Genomic DNA, 23,375 nt, shown 5'->3' on the forward strand with positions numbered 1-23,375 from the left:
CAAGGGTTTGTGTTGTTGATTGCTGCTGTAAGGCTGTAAGCCTGTGACATAAATCAACACTTGTAGACAGGCTCCACCAGAACTGGCATCGAATAAGTAAGTGTCTAATTTGTGGTCTGTAAACCTCTGGAAATAAAAATGACAGTCTGCGCTGCCAGTGTCTTCAGGTATGACGAGTTGTTGCCATCTACTGTTTGTATTCAGTGGTGCAACAGACAAACAATGTTGTACGTTTCCCAATACACTGTCATTAACAAAATATTTTTTTGTAATAAATACATGCATATCCAATAGATTAATAACCCAGATTTATTCATAATTGTTTAATTATTAATCGTACATATATAATGCAGATTTTGAATCAATGCTGTTATGATTATAATATTAAATTCAATGTGCGAAATGAATTGAAGGATGATGATGGTGAAATGTGCTGCATAAGTGATGCTGCATTAGACTGTCAAGTTTGTTTTATTAAACAGTTATAAAGCTATCACACTGATGGTTTATGCAGTTTATTGGCATTCGATATTTACAAAGTGAATAGCTGTAATATGAGATTGCAAAATAACTGTATTACAATGATCATCCTGTCATGATAGCACCATGATAATGAATTAAGTCTTCTCCAACTGGGTTGATTTCTTGACTCATGCTCAGTCTTCAAATCCACATAAAGCAAAACCCTTACTCTGAGCACATGCTCGTCAATGTCAAAATTTCAAGTAAAAATCGTACGAATACTACTGCTCTCAAATCACTAGCTGCAAAAATGTATAAACGCTGCCATTATAGAAAAGATCTAGATCAATATGCACCAAAAAAAACCACGTTGGTTTCACCTGGAAGGCATCAGCAGAACTGGAATTTAGAAATGAAATAAAAAAGAAATTAAAAGATTGTTGTAGAAAAATTATTTCAAAAACAGAAAAGATGAGAGTTATGGGGAACAAGGACGAGGGAAGGACTCACCTTCCAGCGGTTTCCACATTCATTACAGAGGACAAATGTGGTCATCGGCTCATCAGCGCTGCGTGTCTGCACCTACACACACACACACACACACACACACACACACACACACACACACACACACACACACACACACACACACACACACACACACACACACACACACACACACACACACACACACCAGTCATTACAGCGCAACGACACAACTGACCCAACCTAAAGTAAACGTGAATTAACCTGAAGCACAATCATTCTCTCCTAATTACCTGATTAAGGAGTATTTACTCCAGTCTTAATGGAATAATAACACACAGATCTGTTATCAGGTTTCCATGTCTGCCATAGTGCTCCTTCAATGATCCTATATAATTCATGATAATGATGTAATCATGATAAATGTAACACTGCAACACAAAGGCAGCCATAAAAAATACCCTGCTAATAATTACACATATAAATAAAGTTTTACTTTTCAATGTGGGCCCAGTGTGCCTCATTATAATTCAGGATTTGTTCCTTTTTAAGGAGGAAAATACAGATTTCACTCACCTTAATACTCATTCAGCTAATAGGGTATCGCTCTAATGTCTTGTATAATGTCAGTGACTCCTGCACACTACCCTTCTCACTGTGTCCTGATATTAAAGATACATTTGAACATACTTTTCTACATGTGAAAAGATAAATACCAGTAGTATTTTACTGTGCGCCCAGTATCTGTGTGTGTATCATGTGTTGAACATGTGGGACAGTTTACCTGGTTGTAGGTGCAGTTCTTCTTCCTGCACTTGCTGCACTGCAGCAGGTCGGTGGAGGTGCCACCAGTTTTGGCCATCTGGTGCTCTCGGATGGCCTCCTGAGTGAGAACGTTCCTCAGCTGCTTCAGCTCGTCGCTGGCCATTTCCTGCAAAGCGACAACATCAGGCGAGCAGAGAGGACGATGTGAAATCAAGTGAATATGTGGTGAAATGCAGACTGGTGCACAAACACAATTCTGAGCATCATGAGAGCATAAGTAGTAACGATCAAGCTGCAGTGGCGTGTACCTCAGCAGACATGCTGGCGATGCGGCCTAAATCAATGCTCCGTGCGAGTACGTTTCTGCGCAGTCCCGGGTTCTTGGGGTCCTTCAAGTTGCTGATGCGGCTGCGGACTCTGTTCTTATATTTCATATCAGTGGCCTTTATCTCCTGGTAGATATGTGCAAACACGCAGTCAAGGTAGAATTAAATCCACTGTGGTGTGTGTCTGCTAATTATAACAAAAGGCTTCTGTTTCATTTGCATCATCACTGAATGAACCAACCACAGCAGCACACATCTAACTGCATTGAAGGATATGATCTTCAAGCTCTGCTGCCATGCCGTCACAGTTTGCTCCAAAATCTTTGTAGTCGTCTGTGAAGACAAGAACAAACATAATTCCACTAAATCCGCACACAACAAGTTTATACTTGTGCAGTTTATTGCTGCTAAATACCTGCATCTTGTCTATGTTTGAATAAGCTGCTGTTGTGTGTTACTGTTATAAAGTGTAGCATTAGCCTCACTGTCTGTGCGCAGGGCAGCCGCCAGCAACTCAATGCATTTGTCCCTGACGGAGTCCCCAGTAGCCAGGTGGGGGGACAGCAGACCCCCGGCAGAGCTGAAGCTGGGTGACATGGGGCTGGTCGGAGTGGTGGGACTTTTAGGGGTATCGGGTTTTCCCTTTCTGTGAAAAAGGACACATTGAACATAAAACATAAGGTGGTATTTTGAATATTACATTTTTCCAAACTGAGCCTGGTATTTGAGCTGGTCATATTTTTTTACTTTTTTGATCATTAACATCGTTTTTTTTACATTACATCTTCCTAGATTGTTGTCTTTAACGCTAAAAAACAACATTATTATTACTTGTAAAATATATATGTTTAACATGTTATCACGCAATTACCTATTTTTACATCCAGCAGCCAAGTCTAAATCTCCCTCTCTTTTAGCTCTGTTTGTGGTCTCTCCCCACTCAAATCAAGTATCTCACTCGTTTGCTGCTTCACACTCCAATATATTCACCAGCTAGTTGATAACTCTGGCTGCTGTTTGGTGTTGTGCAGGTGACGCACTGTGGTTTTATTAGAGCTTTTTCACCAGAACCATCTGGATGCTGCCGCTGCTGCTGGAAACAAAGCTGATGAGAGCAGTGAGACCGGACTCATCAGGTTGTGAGACCAAAAAACTAACTCACAAACTCTAACGTCTGAAAAATTGTCGTATCCTCTGTGGGATTCTATTGCTTCAGCTAGATTGAATATAAAATATTCATAAGGAGCATTGTCATAAATCGAAATTAACCTTCGAAGACGCTCATGTTGAGATACCTTTCAATGCTGTCAGTCGAGGGCTTCCTCTGTGGAGGTCCAGGCTGAGAGGTCTTAGAGCCCTGAGACTCTCTCCTATGACACACAGCCAAAATTATTACATGTGCATTTTTCCTTTTAACAAAAAAATTCATTTGGAAATAATAATTTATAATTTACCTTTCCCCTGTTAGCTTCTTTGCTGGTAGTGAGCTGCTCTTCTTTGAATCGGTGGACTCGCTTCTATGTGATGAAATTCTTTCAGTAAATCTGGTTTTATTGACATATGTTTTTTGAATGTGACTGAGATGGAAATAAATGCACATGAGTTCTACCTTTCAGGTTTGGAGTCGACTGAATGACGTTTCACAGGCTGGACAGGCTTCGAGTCGCAGGAGTCCTTCCTGCAACAAAAGAGAAATAGGATAGGGACACTGACGCCATTTTTAACCAGATACCAAGTTTAAAAAAATTAAATACACCCTTATTATGATTATGAGATTATGTTTTATATTCATGTATCGATACCTTAAAGTTGAATAGATAAAAAACACACTAATTATGATTATGGGATTAGGTTATATATTCATTTATATATATTTTCCTGCTCCTTGCAAACCTGTGTTTTTCTTTTTTGACATCCAAACTGGGCTTTTTAGGAGGCGGTGGTTTAGACTCAGACGAATCTTTCCTGACAAGAGGAAACATGTGTGTTTGATTTTGAAAAGAAGAGCAGAGGTACGATATGAGGCAACCTCTTCATGCAGTGAAGACCGACAAAGGTTAGTTTCAAGAGGCTAACCTTTCTCTCTTGGCTTCACCGGAGTGTTTGTTAGACACTTTGCTATCTGATGAGTCTTTCCTGCAAGAAGAAAACAGCCTTTGTACCAACAGAAAAACAGACGCTATGTGACAAACTATCCAGAGGGCTCCCAAATACTCACAATACAAAAGCAATTGCAGAATAATGGAAAAAAACAACATTACTCAATTATAAACCTGAAAAATCTTTATTCTCTTATATCATGTTGTCCCATGTTCTAACTGAGGGTTTTTCTAAATCTAAATCTATTCCAAACCTAAGATTTATCACTGATAAAACTCTCAGATTACAGTCTGATATAAATGATGATCCTCCAGACACAACAGAATTTTTTTTCTTCAAGTATGAATGAGACAGAGAATAATTCCCAGATCTCGGACCTGTCTTTCTTCACATGATCTGACGTCTTCTTCTGTGAAGGAGGTTTCGAGGCCGGCGTCTCCTTCCTGCTGCGGCAAATAACACAAGGGCTCAATGCAGAGCAGAACTTTCCAACATGAATTCACAGGGTAGTAGACACTGTATTAAGAACTCATCTGATCCAGACCTCTCTCGCTCCTTTTTCCCGTCCAGCGAGGGACGCTTCGGAGGAGGCGGCGGGGGGTGCAGGTGAAGAGGGAGCGGAGGAAGAGGAGCGTTGGGGTCAGGGGGCTCTTTTCTAAATTAGGAAGAGACATTAGAGCTGAGCTGAATCACCCAAGGTTGAGGGGGGGGGGGGGAGAATAATGGTAGGAAATGTCAATGTGGCCATGCAGACCCTGACCTCGGGGGAGGAGGATGAAGGTGGAAAGGCAGCGGAGCTATCGGAGCATTTGGGTCCAGTGGAACTTTCCTGACGTGACAAACATCGGTTATAGAATCCCATAAAAACCTCACACTTGTCTGCACTCAAACATCACAAACATGCACCACAGCATGCTTAGCCTGACCTCTCCTTCTTCACTTCGAGCGGAGGTCGCTGCTTCGCCGGAGGAGAAGCGGGTCGAGGAGGACGAGGAGGTCGGGAGGAAGGGTCTTTACCGTCCTTCCTGAACAAATGTCACAACAGGACAGATCAGAGCGCTGCACAGCATGAGTTTCCAAGGAACTGTTGCATGCTCAAGACACACCTGAATGCCTCATCACAGCATGCACCATGCACAGCGGGTGTCCTGTTAGCCCGTGAGTCTGGTTGTGGAACAGCATGAATAAATGTCAGTGCATATGAGTAACTCAGCAACCGTTATGTCATGCGGCATCAGCAGGAGTCTCTGCAGCGACGTCAGAGCGCTGACCTGTCTTTTTTCACGTCCACAGAGGGGCGTTTGATCGGGAGAGGAGGCCGAGGAGGCCGAGCAGGTCGAGGAGGAGAGGGGAAGCGGTTGGGATACAGAATGTTGCCGTCCAAGACTCCCCTCCTGAAATGAATAATTCAGCCTGAAGCTCTGCAGGATGCTTTTGATGTGAAATCATCAGTGTTTGAGCCACAGTTCTGCTCACCTTTCAAATATCGGCCTGTGAACATCAGCAGGTTTCCCTCTCTGGGGTTCGCTAGGCGGTCTCTCTCGCTGCGGCCTCTCGTGTCTGCTTTCTTCTCTGTGCTTCTTAGGCTCCTCGTGGGGTTTTTCCTTTTTCACTTCTTCCATGTGTTTCTTCTTTTTTTCTTCCTCCAACGACCTTTCCTTCCTTTGTTGGAGCTTGTGTCTTATACTTTGCAGGTCTTGTAATTGTTTCTGTTTCTTGTTATTCCTCTCCAGTTGGGGATCTTCCACAGCTTTTTGTTTCTTGGCCTCTTCTAAATGCTTTTCTTTTCTGATTTCTTGTGGGTGTTTCTCATCTTGGGGCTCCTCCAGGTGCTTTCCGTCCCCGAGGTCGTCCGCGTGTGTCTTTTTGTTTTTGTGCTCGTCGTTATGTTTCTCTTTCATGTTTTTATCTGTGTGTTTTTTGTCAGGATTTGAGTCATGCTTCAGTTTGACATCCAGTCTCCTGTGACTAACAGAAAACAGAGGAAGCATCGTTTTTACCTCTTTTCAAGAGACAGCAAACATTTACCAGTTTCACTGACGTCAGGTTTATTGTCCTGATGTAACTAAGGCCACATTTGAACAGAAACTTTTTGTCCCACTATCCACATCCTTCTTAGTAAAAGCCACATTTGATGTAGAAAACCATCATCAGGTTAACCAACGATAATATGGTGTTATTGATATTTACTAGTTATTATTTACCAATAATTGAATTATCAAAATGTGCTCTTGCAAACTGTGTAATTATCTCTTACAGTGAGAAAAATGAAGAAGTATCTGCAACAATGTTAAATACATGATGTACACTATGTATTACATTAGTTTGGCTTTGCAAAGGTGAACCAGTAAGTACACAGTCACCTGTATTATGACATCACAACAAAATCTGTCACCTCCGCCAAGAAGGTTACGTTTTCACCCGTCTGTTTGCTTGTTTGTCAGCAAGATTATGCAAAAACTACTGGACAGATTATCACAAAACTTGGTGGAAGGATGCAGTATGAGTCAGGGAAGGTGTCGTGGACCTGGATCAGGGGAAGGATCCTGGAATTCTTTCTCACTTTTCTTGTGAGAAATTGTGAGATTTTTTGAGATTTTAACAGATTTTCCAGGGAATCATTCATGGATCTTGATGGGAAAAACAGGTATATTTAGGGAACTGATATCTATGAGTTTGTGCAAATGTGTTGAATCACTGCTTTCATAACCTCTTTAGAAACCCCCACTTGTCAACATGATTGCCATGAAATTGACCTATTACATTATCACTATTTTATCAATAATGTGATCACAGTAATACCAGAGTAAGCACATAAATTAGATGATTATGATTCAATCAGACAGCACTGTCCTTGGTGCTGAATATTGTTTATCATCATTATCTACCTTTTTATTGTTATTTTCTATGAATTCCAGGTTATTTTTGTGCTGTTGTATTTTTTCATTGTCGATCAACACTGCAGGTACAGTAAGAATTGCATCAGTCCATCTACAGCTTTACGACTGCAGAAGAAACTGTACTTAATGATGTAATGCTACCTAAATGGTAAAGAGATGAAAATGGAGATTTAAAAACTCAAATGAGAAAGAAACAAACAAATGTCTTTACATTATTTCCCATTATCCTTAATTATTACTTGCTACTGCAGGATATTCTCAGGCAATAAGTGTCACTGACATTTCTGACATATTCTAATGTCTTGAGTGGACAAAGTTGTTGTTGTATGAGGAGTTGACCTATTTTTCGAGGTGCATAACTTTGTGTAAATGTCAGTGGAACCAAAAGCAGTTTGGTCACTGTGTGGTTGTGCAGCATCCATGAAAGTACTGACCTACTCTGTGTCTCGGCGGGTGAGCTGTTTGGAGACGCTGTTGTTTTGCCGGAGTCCAGTCCGTTCTTCATTTCAGCCGCTTTCTCAGAGTGAGAGTGGCCTGAGTCTGTGTGTGCGTACAAGAGAATCATATCAGAGAATCATATCAGCAAATCACTCCGTCTGCTGATGTACTTATGACACAGACAACTGCTCAATAAATCAGGAGTGTAAATCATTAAAAAGTCGAGAGTACCCAGAAGCCTTTTCCAGTCTTTAATGAGGACCTTGGCCAAGGCAATGACTTCCTCGTCTGTGCAGTGCTTCCTGATCCCGTTCACAGACATGCCAATCCTCGTCTCCTAAAACAAATACACACATATAAATCTAAAGTGTGAACTGTAATGATCATGCGCTTGTGTTATTTATCATGTCAGTTAGTATTGCATTGCTTCTAATTAGTTAATTGGCTGAAAAACAATAGTAAAACTGTTCTTTAATCTAATATACAACTATGAATAAATCGAATGTATATAGCTTAGCTTACCTGGAGAAGTTTGAGCGTCATGTTGAAACCTTTCAGTTCTTTCAGCAGGTCCATGGCGCCCTCCTGCACAAACACAATCATTACAGCAAACATCATCACTAAGATTTTAATTTTCAATGAATATATATATATATATATATATATATTCTTAGATTTTCAGTATTTAAATGTCTTTTAAGTCATTCTACGTTTTTTATATTAACAACACCAAAGTGCATCATTTTCCATACACTGAGACAATAATCTTTTGGAGGGGAATGTGTCACTGATGAGCAACAGCATTGACTTTTTTTGGATTTAATATTTTTCGTCTCATTTAAAACAAAACCTCCATCTCAGCACCTTAAGGATAAAAAAAATTTCCCCTCCCTCAGATCTGCAAGAAAACACAAATTTTCACGTTGAATTACTTCAAATATTCTTTTATCTAATAAAAACACATCTCCTGATATGCACTGGTAACAGGTGTATGTCACAGTTTGGCAAAAACGTTGACTTTTTTGCATTAATATTTTTTGTTTCGTTTAGAAAAAACTTCACTCTTAGCACCTTAAGTACAGATTTGACATGGATGCAAACATAGTCCTTTAAAAAAAGGAACTATACAAAAACAAAACAGAATCGGTTTCTCTTCTGTATTTTTAAGTTCTCATCAGGATTTCAGACAAATGAACCACTAAAGTCAAAGAATGTGTCACAACAGGTTTTGAATAAGCTTCTCCACGACTGTCGGCTTTACTCTGATCGCAGATATTTCACTGACTCTGTGGTTTAACTGTGCAGCAGCAGCGCCATGAAAACAAGGTCCCGTGTGCGGATTCAGACAAAACACACGCACGCACACACAGACACACACACGCACACACGACCTTGACAGCAGGCCGCGTTGTTTACTTTGCGTTGGTGTGTTTTAGTTTCTGTTTAATGTTTCAACCGGTAGAAGAATCACAAAAAGAAAGAACAAGCTGGAAAAAGCGGACCCACTGAGCTGTGCACACTGAGAATCCGACACGTCCAGCGAGAGAAATTTATGCGCCAAACACCTGTTGACCATTTGTTACAGTGGAGTCAGACCCACACACAACAACTGTGCAGATATTACACACACGCGGAGTCTAAACTCAATCAAACTTATCTCCGGGTACTGCGGGAAAACGCTTCACTTTTCACGGGAGAACCCCGCGGGCCTGCGGCAAAGCACGAGGTGGCGGGACAACGCGCCACCTGTGGGTGTCAAAATAAAGCCTCACCGTGTTATTTCTAGACACCATCTTGTCCAGTTTCTTTGCGATCCGGGTGAGATCTTCCTCTCGCGTCATCGCTGCATTTAATCCACCTTGAGCGACTCAACAATGGTGATTGGATGATTGTTTAAAAACCGCTAAGTGAGAGTTTTTGGTGGGAAAAATGGATCCGCCGCAGTTCGGACTTTACGCACGGCGCACTCCATTCAGCCCAGAGGCGTGTCCTGCTGCAGGATCCCAGCTGACCAGCGCCACACATGACAACAACTAAATATAGACACCGTAGTAGACACATGGGACCACAGACATACCTCCACCTGCAGCAGTTTGATTTAAAAAACATTTAAAACTTAACAAAATGAAGGGGATAATGGTGTCAGACTTCGATCCAACTTTATGTCAATGTAGTTTGACTGCATTATATCAACAGCTCACCAGTGTGTGTGTGTGGGGGGGTGCGCGCGCGATGTAGATGTAGGTTGTAACCTCACCTCAAACGGGGTCACTATGTAATGATTAATCTTTGGGTGCACTCCAGTGTTGCGCACCAGATCCAGCTGCTGCTGTGCCAAAGACTAAACCTAACCCTGAGTCAATTTATTATATATGTATTACCTCATTCACTTCAACTAAGAATGGGGGGGATTTTATCCTGCAGATTTTATCCTACTCACCACTATGCCGATGGGGGGTGTGGGTCTGTTTTTTTATATAATAAAGTTTATATTTAAAAACCTCTTCCTGAATTAACAGTAGTTTGCCGTTAGAGGGCGCTGTAATGTCAGGGCACAGTCCATGGCCAGATCAGATCCTGTCCGGACATGTAACCTTCTTCTTTCATTGAAGACACAGATTATATTTCATATGGTCACCTCTGGTCCTCGGCTGGGACTGTGGGAGGGCGAGCCGGGCTTTATCTGAGGACCTCAGGTTAAGACCGGACACATACGGTGTCAAAAGTCACAAAATGGTGGAATGAGCTCCCCAATGACATCAGGACAGCAGAAAGTCTATACATCTTCCGCTACAAACTAAAAACGCACCTCTTCCGACTATACCTTGACTAAAAGTTTAAACTAACAATTTAGTAGCACTTAAATGGCACTTACTTATAGCACCTTGTAGTTTGGCCTTTTGAAGAAATTGTACTTTCTTGATTCTTGTTGTTCTGGGTTCGTACCCTCATTGGTTGAATGCACTTATTGTAAGTCACTTTGGATAAAAGCGTCAGCTAAATGAAATGTAATGTAAAAAATGCACTTTGTTACGAGGGCCTTTAAAGTCAGCAATTAAATCTCAGAATCAATTCTAAATTTGACTGGAAGCCAATGAAGAGAAAGATTCGGTGAGGAGTCTGGTTATTTATGTAGACTCTGTTGGCTCAGGCAGGTGAAGAGAGAATTGCAATGCAGTATGTGATAGCGTTAAAGTGTGAATGCTGAGACAGTAGGGGCCCTATTTTCCAAGAATTGCAGAGACGCCCAGAGGCTGAGATGAGACCAAATCCTCCTGACTGGAATGAGATTATTGGAAATGACTTGAGAACCAGTGGTACTCACAATCGTCCTCTGAGTCCTGTGGTGCACACTGAATTAGCTGAGGTCGGTTAAACAAATTCTCAGAGGACGAACCTTCCCGAGATTCCTCGAGCGAGTGCTTTCTACAAGATCCATCGTATCCCTGTAAAAAATGTGTTCATGTCTCAACTCTGAAAACTTCTTAGAGGCAATCACACAGTGATTTCATAGGAAATCTTTTCCTGAGGGAACAAGCGGCCAGAAGCTCAAAAGGCATGAAGGTTTTCCTCCCACATCCACCAGGAGCTAAGCCCCTCTGCAGCTCAGAGACATGGTCGTCTCCTCCGCTGTGGGAAACATGAGCATGTGAGATGCAAGTTGCAACAGTTTGGTTTTGAAGTCGGATCAAATATCAGCGGGATAAAGGCTTTAATTGGTTTGAATTTCTCCGTCTAGAAATGCACTCGTACCCAACAGTTTATGTGGACACAGTTTATATAGACAGCAAAGCTCTCTAACATAATTGTATATCATTACAGAACAGTATTGTCTGGAAAAAGTTAAATGTCTGCCCTCAAGATAAAGTGCAAGTGTTCCGGATTTCTTTTATACAACAGTGCGTTCAAATTTATAGCCCTGAAATATAAAGCACGGCCCATTATTCTAAGACTGTGTGTTTGTGGTCCGGGGATTTGAAGATAACTGTGTTAATGACTGCAGGTGAAAGTAGCCTACGTGCTCAGTGCTTGTCTTGAGCGAGGAAGACTATTATCTCTTTACACTAGTGTTACACAACAGGCTGAGAGTGTGAGCCGTCCCTGCCTGAGGACAGCAGCAGTGTGTCTGGCAGGTGGAGACGGTGTTGGCCGGCTCAAGAAGTGGGGCAGCTCGTCGTGAGGTAAAAGAGGAAGCAGGCCAAGAGGAAGAACCAGTGAAGATCAGCCCAAGACATCCTTTAACGCTGCCAATAAACCCTGTGGATGAGGCCGAGGAAGACAAAATCAGACTGAAACCTTTGACCCCTTTCCCAGCCGCTCAGACTGAGAGAACTGTATGACCTCTTCTTTCACAAGAACGGTGCGTACACCTTGTACCACTATGCCTTGTACTCAAACCTACAAATGAGGCCAATGCTCTAACTATTGAAAAGTAGTGACTTCCCTATCTATTCTCATCAAGTAGCAGAATGAATATATGTGTACTCAAGTGCTGAAGGTTACTTGACATTACTATTTATGTTGCTTTATATTTCGTCATCACAGAGGCATATACTGTTCTATAAATGATGGCTGATGGATGGATGGGCAACATATTGCATTGTGATGACAGGTGCTATTTTATATCTATACATTTTTGTCTCTTTCTTTTTGTCCACCTGTAATTTTTTCAGTATACACTTTCTATAAGGTAATAAAATCAAACTCAACCACAAACTGCTTCCTCCAAAATTATAATAAAATGTAATCAACTCATCTCTGGAAACATTCACAACCTTGTTGAGGGAATGATTGATGGATCAAGCTTATAAATATTTGTCATAGATACTATTTGATTATTTATATCATCCAATCCCAGATCAAATTGGGATGTGGGACAACTCAGAGACAGGCTAGCTGTTTCCCAGTTTCCTCTAGGGTTTAGGGTTAGTGTTAGGGGTGTTGTCATTTAACGTGTCGAGCTGAAATAATGTGTCAAGTAAAGGTTATGAATGAATGACTCTGACTTGTAACTTTGACTTGTATGATTTTGTGTTGTGATATTGGGATATTGTGGTGTTATAGGCCTCCTGTATACTGTGATATTTATCCTGTGACTTTTTCTTCCACTGCTGCGTTGGAGATGTAGGAAAAAAAAACACAGAGGCAGCTGCGATGTGAATTTTACACAAAGAATGAGGAGTAGGTCCCTGTTTGTGAATCTCCCCTCACTCTGAATTCATTGTGGCTCTGCACGGTTACATAATGGCATCCGTGTGCATTCCCATACACTGCACTGAAGTGCCCTGAGCCTCTGCATGCTGCTGGGTTCCACAGTCTATCATTAGCCTTCGGGGTCTGACCGCATCAAGTCCCATCCCGCTTTGCTCGTGGGCGCAGTAGAAAGTTGAAAGGGTACCGAGCTGGTCGAGTAGACGGAGGAGAGTGGTCCTGCACCCCCGTATTGTACAGTGCACCCCCTCATGTTTTCACAGACAAAGAGTTACCACAGATCCAGCAGGAAACATCCACAAGTACACTTTCCTCATCGTGCACCTCGCCCAGGACTGGTGTCTCTGCCAGTCACAGACCAGAGACGCCAGGACCGAGCAATTATGGCAATTCTTGGATGACATCAGACCAGAAAATGAATGATTTCATTTAGCTGTCAATTTCTTTTTCTGGATCTGCTGGAGGATGCAGAACCTGTAATAGAGCATGTCAAAACAGAGTGGGAGAATTGTTTAGACGTTCACATCTGCATTTGGCTGGAAGGTAATCCCAGCCTGGTTTGTCTGTTAATAATGACCACTGTTCAGCGCTGGCTCGATCTCCTGGAGAGGCTGGACCACCCAAAGACTTTAAGCACATCCTTGTACCTTCAGCTGTCTCTACTTTACTGGCAGACAGACACACACACACACCACATCCAAAACTGTTTTGGTGGTGCCACTGTTTTAGGCTACCTTTGACCAAAATAACTGGTGGTGCCACTGTTATACAAAATCCAACCAAAATATCTAAATGACTAACCAAACCAAATTTGAATTATGCCCCGAGCAAGTGATGTTTAACCCAATTCCTTGACTACAAAAAGTTTTTTTTTTTACTGGAGATCTTAAGGAATTGACACAGAGAAAATGATTCACACTTAAGCTGCACAGCGAATCCCCCAAAATACCTTTAAAGGCAGAAAAGCCTGGAGAGGGAAATGTAAAATGTTGTACTATAACTTATGCACAACCGTCAATTACACACTGGCAATGCCGGACAGACACTGAGTCATTTGTATAGTGCGTCTGCAAAAAGATCTTGTGGTTCTTCCCAAGGCTGCGATTTGATCTCTGCGCTCTCTTCATTACAGCTTTGAGCTTCGCCTTTGTGCTGACAAACAAGTGCATAACCCCTCTGCTTAGAGACGGAAGGGTGAAAAATAATCCTTTGAAATTATGAAGCAAACACGTCTGTTATGAATTGTGGAGACGCTTGAAAAAATGGTGTAATTTTGTGTTTCGGTGCAATCGAGACAGACAACCCCACTGTGTTTGTCTCCACGCTCAAAAAAAGGGATTCAGTAATTGCACTTGTTGCTGAATTATCCAGCCGTTTAAAAAACTGACACATCGCACAAGCCCGTCAGTTCATGCTGCACTGACAAAGCAGAGTTCCTACACTGCCAAATTGTGTTAGTGTGTAAATCCCCTCTTACTCTCATTTCCTTCTCAACTGCCCACTAATCCAATTAGAGCACCATAGTTCAAACCCTGCAACATGTACTTTTCCTCCCTGTATTAGCCGCTTCTGCAGAGCTTTCTGTTTTAATGAGATGCTGCACAGGTTAGATGTTTACCTACAGGAACTGCAGTGAATTAAGACCGGCAGGAATTGAACCCAATGCAATATGATCCAGTTAGTGATGGTCGGTGTACAAAAACATGTAACGCCACAAATGTCACACTCTTGTAAGCTTATTTTTAACAAAGTTTGGTCTCTGAGAAAATGTTGTCTGTTTGTAGCTGAGAACTGGGGATCTTTGCTATATTCATTTTACTCAGTTCAGTTCTACTAGTCTGTAAAAACAGCTCTATGCTTTCTCCTGTATCTGAAAGAGCTTTGACAAGTACATATGTCATTTGCAGGGCACGGGCCTTCACCATTCAGTGACCATCACACAAATAGACACTGGCCAAGTTGCATTGTGGGAATTGTAGGATCCAGTGTTTTGGGAGGTTGACTCATATAGAGACATTGGGATATCTTGGCTTCTGCAACCTTAATTATTAAAATCTGTCTCTCACATGTTAGTGAACATCATGGCAGTACGCTTTTTAAACAACATGTTACAACTATTATTCCATCAGGCCCCTCCTGGTCCGAGGAGACCCACTTACAGCATACCAACAAAATGGGATGTGAACACATTTTCTCTGAGCCATCGTTAAAGGGATAGAGTTCACCCAAAACTGAAAATTCACTTATTATCTCACCACTGTGCCGACGGAGGGGTGGGTGAAGTGTTTTAGTCCACAAAACACTTTTGGAGTTTCAGGGGTAAACAGCGTTGCAGCCAAATCCAAAACAATTAAAGTAACTGTTTTTTCCTTCTTCAAACAGAAAAAAATGAAAATGCCTCCATACTGCTCCTGTGGTGTCATCCAAGTGTCTGTTAGCCCCGAAATTCAAAATGAAATGGCTTCATTTATACAATTGTTTTTACCCTAAATGTCCACACGTTCACGTTAAGATGTGTTTCAAAATTAGATAGCGTATACATGGAAGTGCACTACCTCTGTGAGGCTCTGGGTTTCTCTCGGTCTTCTGTCTATTCATCTGCTGTTACCTGTGACTGATTATTACTTCATTGTTTTCTGAATATGCATAGTTTCCCCTGGCTGTAGGAAATGTCTTGTCAGCAATTGTTTGGGTTTTTTTTGTTCCTCAGATCTGCTTGATGAAAACATTGCACAGTGGATAAAACTATTGCTGGAGCAAAACACAGTGTGCTCATTCTACTTTTGAATCATTACAACTCCGGGGACAAATCCCAATATAACGTTCTGGATTTGGTCCTTTAGGGTACGTTCCTCCCCTCAGCTGGATCCACGGGAAAGAAACTGAAAACAGTGAAAAGTATGAGGGGCTATCCAAACATCTTTCAGCTGTTTTTGTTTCAAGTTTGTGGTGGATTTATTACAACCACATGAGACTGCAACAGCCCAAAGGAAACTGGTAATCCTGTCCAAGAGCTCTGACAAAAAAAAACCTCTTGATGGCCTTGGAGGTCACACCAAGGTCACATAAGTAGACCTGTTGATGCGTGGGTGATATCGTGAGCAATAGGTCTCTGGTGATGATGCTAAGATATATCTCAATCCCTGTGCCTGTGTGTGTGTGTTACTAAATGCATGCTGTGGGTGTGTTTCTGTGTCTGTTTGGGGAGGTGGTCTCGGGATGATGTGTATATTTGTTTCTGTTTCATCTCACTGACAGCACACACAGACTCTCTCTGTCTATGTGGACTTCAGGAAGTTAAGAAGTCTCAGAGCAGAGGAGGTTTTCTCCGCTGAGCACAGGACGCCCTTGTCTTCATCTGCTTAGACTTCCTGCGAGCAGATCACATGACGACAATGTACAATCTTTAAAGTTTTCATTTTTACTGTTATCACATCAAGATGTTTTTTTCGTTGTATTTATTTATTTTTGTAGCTTTTTAATGATGCTTTGAGCAGATGGTATTAAAAAAACAAATCAAGCGACATGCGGGACATCTGTTTATCCTCAGGAGAAGATGAACAAGCAGGAGTAAAGAAAAAAATGAAACCGATGTGGGAAAGCAATGTTATCCAATTAATGTTTGTGCCCAGAGAGCTGCAGAAATCAGGTTATTGAGTTACATCACTTGGATGAAGGCCACAGGTTACTGTTGGCTGCCCGGTGCACTTCAGCAGGACCTCTCTGTCTGAGCAGGTGATGTGGACTCTTTTGGTGTAAAGGTAGAAGACAAGGGAAGCTACTTTCTCTTGTTGCTTTTGTTGTTTTTTAGTCCCATTGAAAAGCCATGTTTCGACCAGACAAGTCTAGTCAATTTCATCTATACAGCACAATGTAAAAAAAAAAACAAGCGTTGATCAAAGCTCTTAACAGAGGAATCTGATATATACCTGAGAAATCAAACACAAAATTGAAGGGTCATCAAATATAAATGATCTTAAAATCTTTGCTACACTCAGGCCTATTCGAGGGAGGGCAGTATAGACTAACATGGTTTATTCAGGGTATGGATGACTGACTGACTCCCATATAAAGGGATTTATAGTAGTAATAAAAGCATGTAAGACCAGAACTCCAAATCAGAGCAGTATTTCATTTAATCTGTCAGCCTAACGTGGAAAAAGCTACTAATGTCAGAATTTATTTGTCTGATTTCAAGACAGAGATCCAAGAACAGGGGCTAGAGCACTTAATGTTAAAGGGGACTACAGTATCATATTGTCAGCTTATAGGCATGAAAAGGGTTTTTGTATTTTCCAAAATTTGGGCCATATCACAGAATGATTAATGCAAATAAAGCTGCACCTAAAATGGAGCCTTGGGGCACACCACAAGAGAAAACACCAGGATGAGGTCACATTTCTCTGACAGAAACTGGCAGACAAAAATTAAGAACTTCATTTCATTTATTCAGTCATTTCCTCATTAAAATGAAGAGAGCTAGAGAAAATATTGCAGGGGAAATCTAGAGAGCTCAGCGCACACAGGCTGACTAAAATGACTAGACAAATGAAACTAAAGCCTCGTGTGCTCTGTGCCCTCACTGAAAGATTTCCAACTTTGATAATTTTATTCTCTGGAAAAGTTGAAGCTCGTATCCGCTGCGGGGTTGACACAAGTGGATGGAGCAGGTTGTTCCAAATCCGCACTTTATGGTCTTCCGGTCAGTCAGGATAAAACCAGTTGTTAGAAAATATTTTAGCCAAAAAACACAACAGACTGACCAAAGTCAACACACCAAGAGCTCAAGAGCTCAATTATATAATTATTTTATTAATAAGAAAATGCCGCCTCAGCTGGTTATTTGAAATAAAAGCTAATGATAAGTTACTGAAGCCATCACATGGAGGAAAATTGTTTTTTTTCTGGGGTCATCCTGCCTATTCCATCAATAATAAACCTGTAGGTTTGCGGCCAAAACGACCTCATGAGAGAGGGAATTGCTCAGTTTTATACCTTGCCATGAAAAAGGGACTGACAGTACAAGAATTAAAACTATCAACAAAACAGCTGGAAGACAAAATAATAATTACTTACTCTAATTTCTCTCCCTCTGACTGTTTAACAAGTGTGGTTTAATGCCTGGAAATGAGTTCAAGTACTCAATCGGAAAATCCATTGTGTTTGTGTTAGGACCCGGAAAGGTTTTCATCTTGGGAAATATCTTTTAATGCCATCAGAAATATATTTCCCATGGTTACACATTCGGTTTGGTTTGATTATCCAATTATTTACTTTTAGATTTCATTGAAATGAGTTATGTGATTCTTGAAAAAGCACCTGGAAACTCTTTTTCTCCTGATAGTCGCTGCCAGTTGTGAAATTTATGGCCTTTTTATATTTTAATAGGAGTTTTGCTGCTAAATTCCAAGACAGAGATCTGTCATTAGTGTATATAATAAAGTTGAAAAATGTGTTTGCGCTGAGGAGTAATTTTGAATTTCATAACAAGACACTGGCATACAGTGTACAGATTAAATGTGACAAAGAAGAAAAAATATTAAAGTTGATGCTGCCATGATCTTTCTACACAGTTCCCTGATAGTTGATGTTGATACACATTACAGAGGGACATGGTTTGGCGAAAAAAGCACATGTTTCAAAGGGGAACTGTGCAATGGTAGAAAGAATCACTGATTTATGTGTTTTGATGAGGCCTCATTTTCCATTAGATCTCAGGTTAGATCTCGGTTTGACAAAAATGTTGGTTTTGAGGGGGGAAATCACCGTCCTCCAAAGTTCTCCAATGACCTCGGAGCAACATCAAGACAAGGAGCATTTAATGATGTTGCTCAGATTAATATCAGCACAAAGCCATGGAATTATTACAACCATATTGAGTAGATGTGCTCGGTTGAACTGGTAGCCAATAACCCTGCAGTCCCTCGCAGTGGGAGGCAGATTGTGGGGTTGAGTGGTCAGACGGCGGCTGCAGCAGGGGTGAGGAGCAGCTCTGAGACATGTGGAAAACTGGAAAATGTGGAACAATGAGTTTTACTGGGCCCTGAGTAAACAAACCCACATCAGCTTGGACCCATGGGCCTCCCCCGTGAGTCACCCTTCTCTCGAAAAACACGTAGATCCTCAACAGTCCTCTGTCCACCAGTGTTGATGAAGATCACAACCAAGTCCTTCTCTCAGCGTTACGCTTCCTGTTCCAGGAATGCAGGACAGGGGACATCAGTGAAAAGGGCCTCGGTGATGGACTGCACATGACGTCCAACAGCACAGGAGGAGACCAGAGGAGGATTTCACATGGCCCCACGAACATTGCGCCAACATATATGTAGAAATTCAAAGCTCAAGAGAACCTGTCGAGTCTGGTTATGGCTACAAAGCTATGATTGAACAATTACTGTTCGCTCCAACGATCAATTCCATGACAGTTGGGCAAATCTGTTAGCTAAGGAAGATCATGTGAAGTGATCAAAAGCTCCAGAACGATTAACAGACCCTTGTGGTGTCATTGTTTTGAACTTTCGTTCTCCTCCATTTTACCTTTGAACCAGTGTTAGATAACAAGATGAATTATCTGTTATAGCAGCAGTGTAGAGTTTATACATGCGTGTTTGTGTGAGTGCACCATGGTAAAATAGCAGACAATACTTTGATCTTTGTCACAGAGAGCAGGCGTGGAGCTGTTATGGCACCATAAAATCTCTTTTATAGTCAAACGAGGCGGATGTTATTTTGTGCTTTCAAATCTGTTTGATCCCAGCTGACAGAACACATTTCATTTATAGAAGCAGACATGTATCATAGAATTTATGAACATGTTTTGGTGAATAAATGTGAAGATGAAGAAATGGCCATCTGGTGCTGCTATGATGAGAAGAACAAACAGATGAAAACATTGAAATAGTTGCTCGTATGTGTCCAAACACTGGAGATTATGACATTATGACATTATGAGATTTCTCATTAGGATTTAGTTTTTGATTTCATTAAATAAAACCCATGGGACTCACACTGACAGTGATGATGCTACACATGAAATGTGACAGTTCCACCTCGGACGTTATGGTGTTTGGATGGTCTAGATGGAGTGGGGGATCGGTCTGGGCACTGCCCCCCTCGGTGGGTAAACTCCACACACTGCAGCCATTCAGTTGGCCCGGCTCGCTGGATAAAGTTAGGATTGTTTGTCAGTGGGCTGTAATGCCAGGAATGCTCAGTGCTGGCTCCCTCTCCCCCCTCCCTTGTGTGTGTGAGTGTCTCTCACACTTTATTTTGCCGCTCCAGCAGCAGCAGTTTGGATCTGTGGTGACACCCCCACGCTCCCTGAACTCCAAAGTGAAATAACAGATTCTATTTCTCTCCTGCAAGCTATTTTGGTACGCACGCACGCACGCACGCGCACACAAACACAAACACACACACACACACACACACACACAGTCATCCACCACCTCAAATTTCCCCTCCCTCTGCCTCCCAGCGCCCCAGCAGAGACTGTCCTGTCTATTCTGCTCTGGCGTTTTCGAGCATGTTCCATCCGGCCATCATGACATCACTTTCTAAATGGGAACACACAAACATTCACAGCTTGACTCTAACCAATATCCAGCTGCATGTGAGTCCTGCTGAGCTCCACTAACAGGCTGCGTTTCATGGGGTTTTAATAGAGATTAATGAGGTTCCATGTTAAACGAAATCAGAATCAGTCATTATAATATATGTATGAACATGACTTGGTCTAATAAATATTTTAATAAATAAGACATTTCTGACTAATTATTTTACTGTGTCATAGTTTAATCTGTTATAAGGCATTTTATATTATGAGTAATAATAAATCTTAATGTCTACGTACATCTGTGTTGTCACTTGTGTTTCCTGAAGAAACATCTTCTCAGGACAGTTTGAATGTTCACAAATAGAGCTTGATGTAAATCCCCCTAACCAGTCTAATTAGTACATTCATCCATCCATCCATTATCTGTACCACTTATCCTTTGAGGGTTGCAAGGGGAGCTGGAGCCAATCCCAGTTGACATTGAGCAACAACCATACACACACATCAATTAACCTAACCCCAATATGCATGTCTTTAAACTGTGGGAGGAAGCCGGAGTTCCCGGTGAAAACCCACACAGACACGGGGAGAACATACAAACTCCACACGGAAAGATCCCAGCCGAACTAGATTCGATCAGGGAGCCATCTTGCTGGGATGCAACAGGACTAACTACATGGTACATATAGGCTGGTTGGAGATATAGAAAAGTCAAGCGTAGTTGAACCAAACTGAGAAATGACCAGAAGTCTTATCAGCTGGACTAATTGAGAACCTCAGTGTGAGTGTGCAGTGCAGGAAATATGCAAAGACATGAGTGATTGTAGCTGTCAAATGGACAGTGGAGATAGTGGAGTGCTCCCTTTGAAATGTAATGAAGTGCAACATGGAAATCATTAAGGTACAAGTCCCTCAGAATTGTATTTAAGTACAGGAGTAGACATACTGAGTTACATTTCCCAGGGATTGATGCACATGCAACATATTGTTTCTTTAACCCCACTAACAGCCACGCGTCCTCGTGTGGACTGGACGACCTCGCACTCAGTGGAAGAAAGCTTCAGCACAACCAGACCAACATTTATTACTTTGCTGCTGTCCAGATTTTCTGTCTGGTGAAAACATATCAAACGTTTTGGGGGGTTTCCATGTTTTCAGGTGGATTAATGGAGGAAGCTTTTTCTCTCGATGAGTTCATTTATATGCTCATAAAAACTCTCTGCATGTTGATTGGATGTTGTCAAAAAGTTTCTGCTTTTCGCTCACAGCAGATGATTTAAAGTCGTGAAACAACAGGGATGAAGTCGTCTTGTAAAGCATCAGCTTCCTTTTTCCATACTGAGGAGGGAACTGTGTGCTGGAGTTGTGTGCAGGAGACTTTCCCCCTGACGAAGACCTGCCGATGAACCTTTGGACATTTCTCAGCAGTGCTGCACCTCAGCAACACAGCAACACAGAGACAACAAGCCACACATCTCCTCCAGATGAAACTGCGCTGTCAGCTTGATCTAATCATTGCAGTTAAAGTGAGACATGTGTTTCCCCTTTGCACCCTCAGGATGATGTCATATCCACACAGTCATGTGCTCCCAAAGTGCAGCTTAATTTAAAACATCTTCATATCCTTCAGACTCAGCTTTTGTGTGATCCCAGTCTTAAAGGTTTGTCTCACGTCAGGGAGACAACACTGAGAGAAAGTACTCGCACAAAACAGAGGCACATACATGCAGAGTGAGAAACTCCCTGTGGATAATGGGTAAGTGGGACATTATAATCGCTCCCTTGGGTAAATAAAGCCTTTTTCAGGAGAGGTAATAGCACAGACACCCGGCCAGGGTGAGTTTGATTTGTGTTGTGGCAAAGAATTGTGAAATCTCTGTCATTACAGTGCATCTGTCCTGTCATCACTCTCCTTTCACACAGAACCTCAGCCCCCACACACACACACACACACACACACACACACACACACACACGCCAAATTAAACCCTAAATTAAATGTCTCAGAAATCTCACACTATATCATCTCTGGGAAAAAATATCTACTGCTGGCATCTAGTGAGGCAGTGGATACAAATTTTAAAAAACATTTAAAAAACACGCTACTTCTTCTGGCAAGACATTAATGACAGTCAAGCTGATCTGCAAGAAGAATTCACCTTGACCTGATCTCCTTCGAGCTGGAATGATGTTCCGATGTTAAATAATATGACTCTGTGCAGAAACAAAGAGTTGGTGATTATGATGTTTCCACAATGTTAGATTAAAATCTAGTCAGAATAGACCTCAAAACAAAGTATTTATCTAGGCAAGAATAAACTAAGTGGAGTTTTTTTTTCAATTTCCTTCACGTTGTGAGATATTTTTCAACATTTTCTCTCGGGGAAAAATGGATCTTACTGTAAAGAAAAAAAGATCTATGAGTTTTTACAAATAGTTGCAGATCCAGATAATAATTTGATATAATCTGGATCTGTTGGAAGAAATTATTCAATCTGCGATACACGAACAGTTGTGCTCATCATGTGCCCAGCAGCATTGAAGAACGAGTGCCTGAATGAATACATGAGCATTTCATTCAACACACAACTCGTAAAATTACACAATTACAGCTGTGGTTAGCAACTAGCAAATAAATCATGTGTGTTATCAGACTACTTCCTTTTATTTTACAATCTCTTATTGAAAGCCACACGGATGTGTGAGATTGCTATTGTTTTCTGTAATGGGCTCACTTTCCTCAGGATATAGCCCTGGTTGCACAGGATTTAAAGGTGCATATTGCATATATACATTTCACACAGGGCAATAGGCGAGCGGTCAATGGAACCTTTGTGCCCCAGAGCCCCCAACACAGGATTATGTGTCATATGTGTAAGAGTATATAACAAAAAGTAAAAATCATTTCACATTATAAACACGATAAGGTCTAGATTTCTTTGTCTTGGCTCCAGTGCTTTGACTGCTGCCAGTAAAGTCACTCCACAACCCTGCGTTTAGCAGATTTCTGCAAAGATATATATATATATATATATATATATATATATATATATATATATATATATATATATATATATATATATATATATATATATATATATATATATACACATATATATACACATATATATA

The 23,375-nt window shown here is 41.3% G+C and overlaps 1 protein-coding gene across 7 annotated transcripts; it reads right to left on the reverse strand.

Moving 5' to 3' along the window:
* Nucleotides 1–455: 455 nt before the first annotated feature.
* tcea3 (transcription elongation factor A (SII), 3) lies at nucleotides 456–9,486 on the reverse strand. 7 transcript variants are annotated; one of them, XM_034611762.1, is made up of 21 exons: nucleotides 9,250–9,486; nucleotides 8,000–8,062; nucleotides 7,709–7,814; nucleotides 7,474–7,579; nucleotides 5,616–6,107; nucleotides 5,411–5,533; nucleotides 5,066–5,164; nucleotides 4,900–4,968; nucleotides 4,684–4,794; nucleotides 4,517–4,585; nucleotides 4,116–4,175; nucleotides 3,933–4,004; nucleotides 3,649–3,717; nucleotides 3,494–3,553; nucleotides 3,335–3,409; nucleotides 2,525–2,685; nucleotides 2,316–2,372; nucleotides 2,022–2,176; nucleotides 1,733–1,879; nucleotides 973–1,044; nucleotides 456–861 (listed from the first exon to the last, which is right to left on the reverse strand). In XM_034611762.1, the coding sequence occupies exons 1-21, from the start codon at nucleotides 9,316–9,318 to the stop codon at nucleotides 853–855; spliced, it is 2,244 nt and encodes a 747-aa protein (XP_034467653.1). In that variant the 5' UTR covers nucleotides 9,319–9,486; the 3' UTR covers nucleotides 456–852. The 7 variants fall into 7 exon arrangements, with proteins under 7 accessions (XP_034467653.1, XP_034467652.1, XP_034467651.1 ...); XM_034611761.1 differs by having other exon boundaries at nucleotides 3,494–3,556; nucleotides 4,517–4,582; nucleotides 9,250–9,485; XM_034611760.1 differs by having other exon boundaries at nucleotides 3,494–3,556; nucleotides 9,250–9,485.
* Nucleotides 9,487–23,375: the final 13,889 nt, after the last annotated feature.

Source organism: Hippoglossus hippoglossus, chromosome 16 (assembly GCF_009819705.1).
Source record: "Hippoglossus hippoglossus isolate fHipHip1 chromosome 16, fHipHip1.pri, whole genome shotgun sequence".
NCBI classification, from domain to species: domain Eukaryota; kingdom Metazoa; phylum Chordata; class Actinopteri; order Pleuronectiformes; family Pleuronectidae; genus Hippoglossus; species Hippoglossus hippoglossus.

Coding starts and splice junctions, on each gene's coding strand:
- tcea3 (XM_034611760.1), bottom strand. CDS start 9,318: ATGACGCGAGAGGAAGATCTCACCCGGATCGCAAAGAAACTGGACAAG. Junction 4,586..4,683: donor GGGAAAAAGGAGCGAGAGAG/GTCTGGATCAGA, acceptor TATTTGCCGCAG/CAGGAAGGAGACGCCGGCCT. Junction 2,686..3,334: donor TCGACTGACAGCATTGAAAG/GTATCTCAACAT, acceptor CCTTTTTCACAG/AAAGGGAAAACCCGATACCC.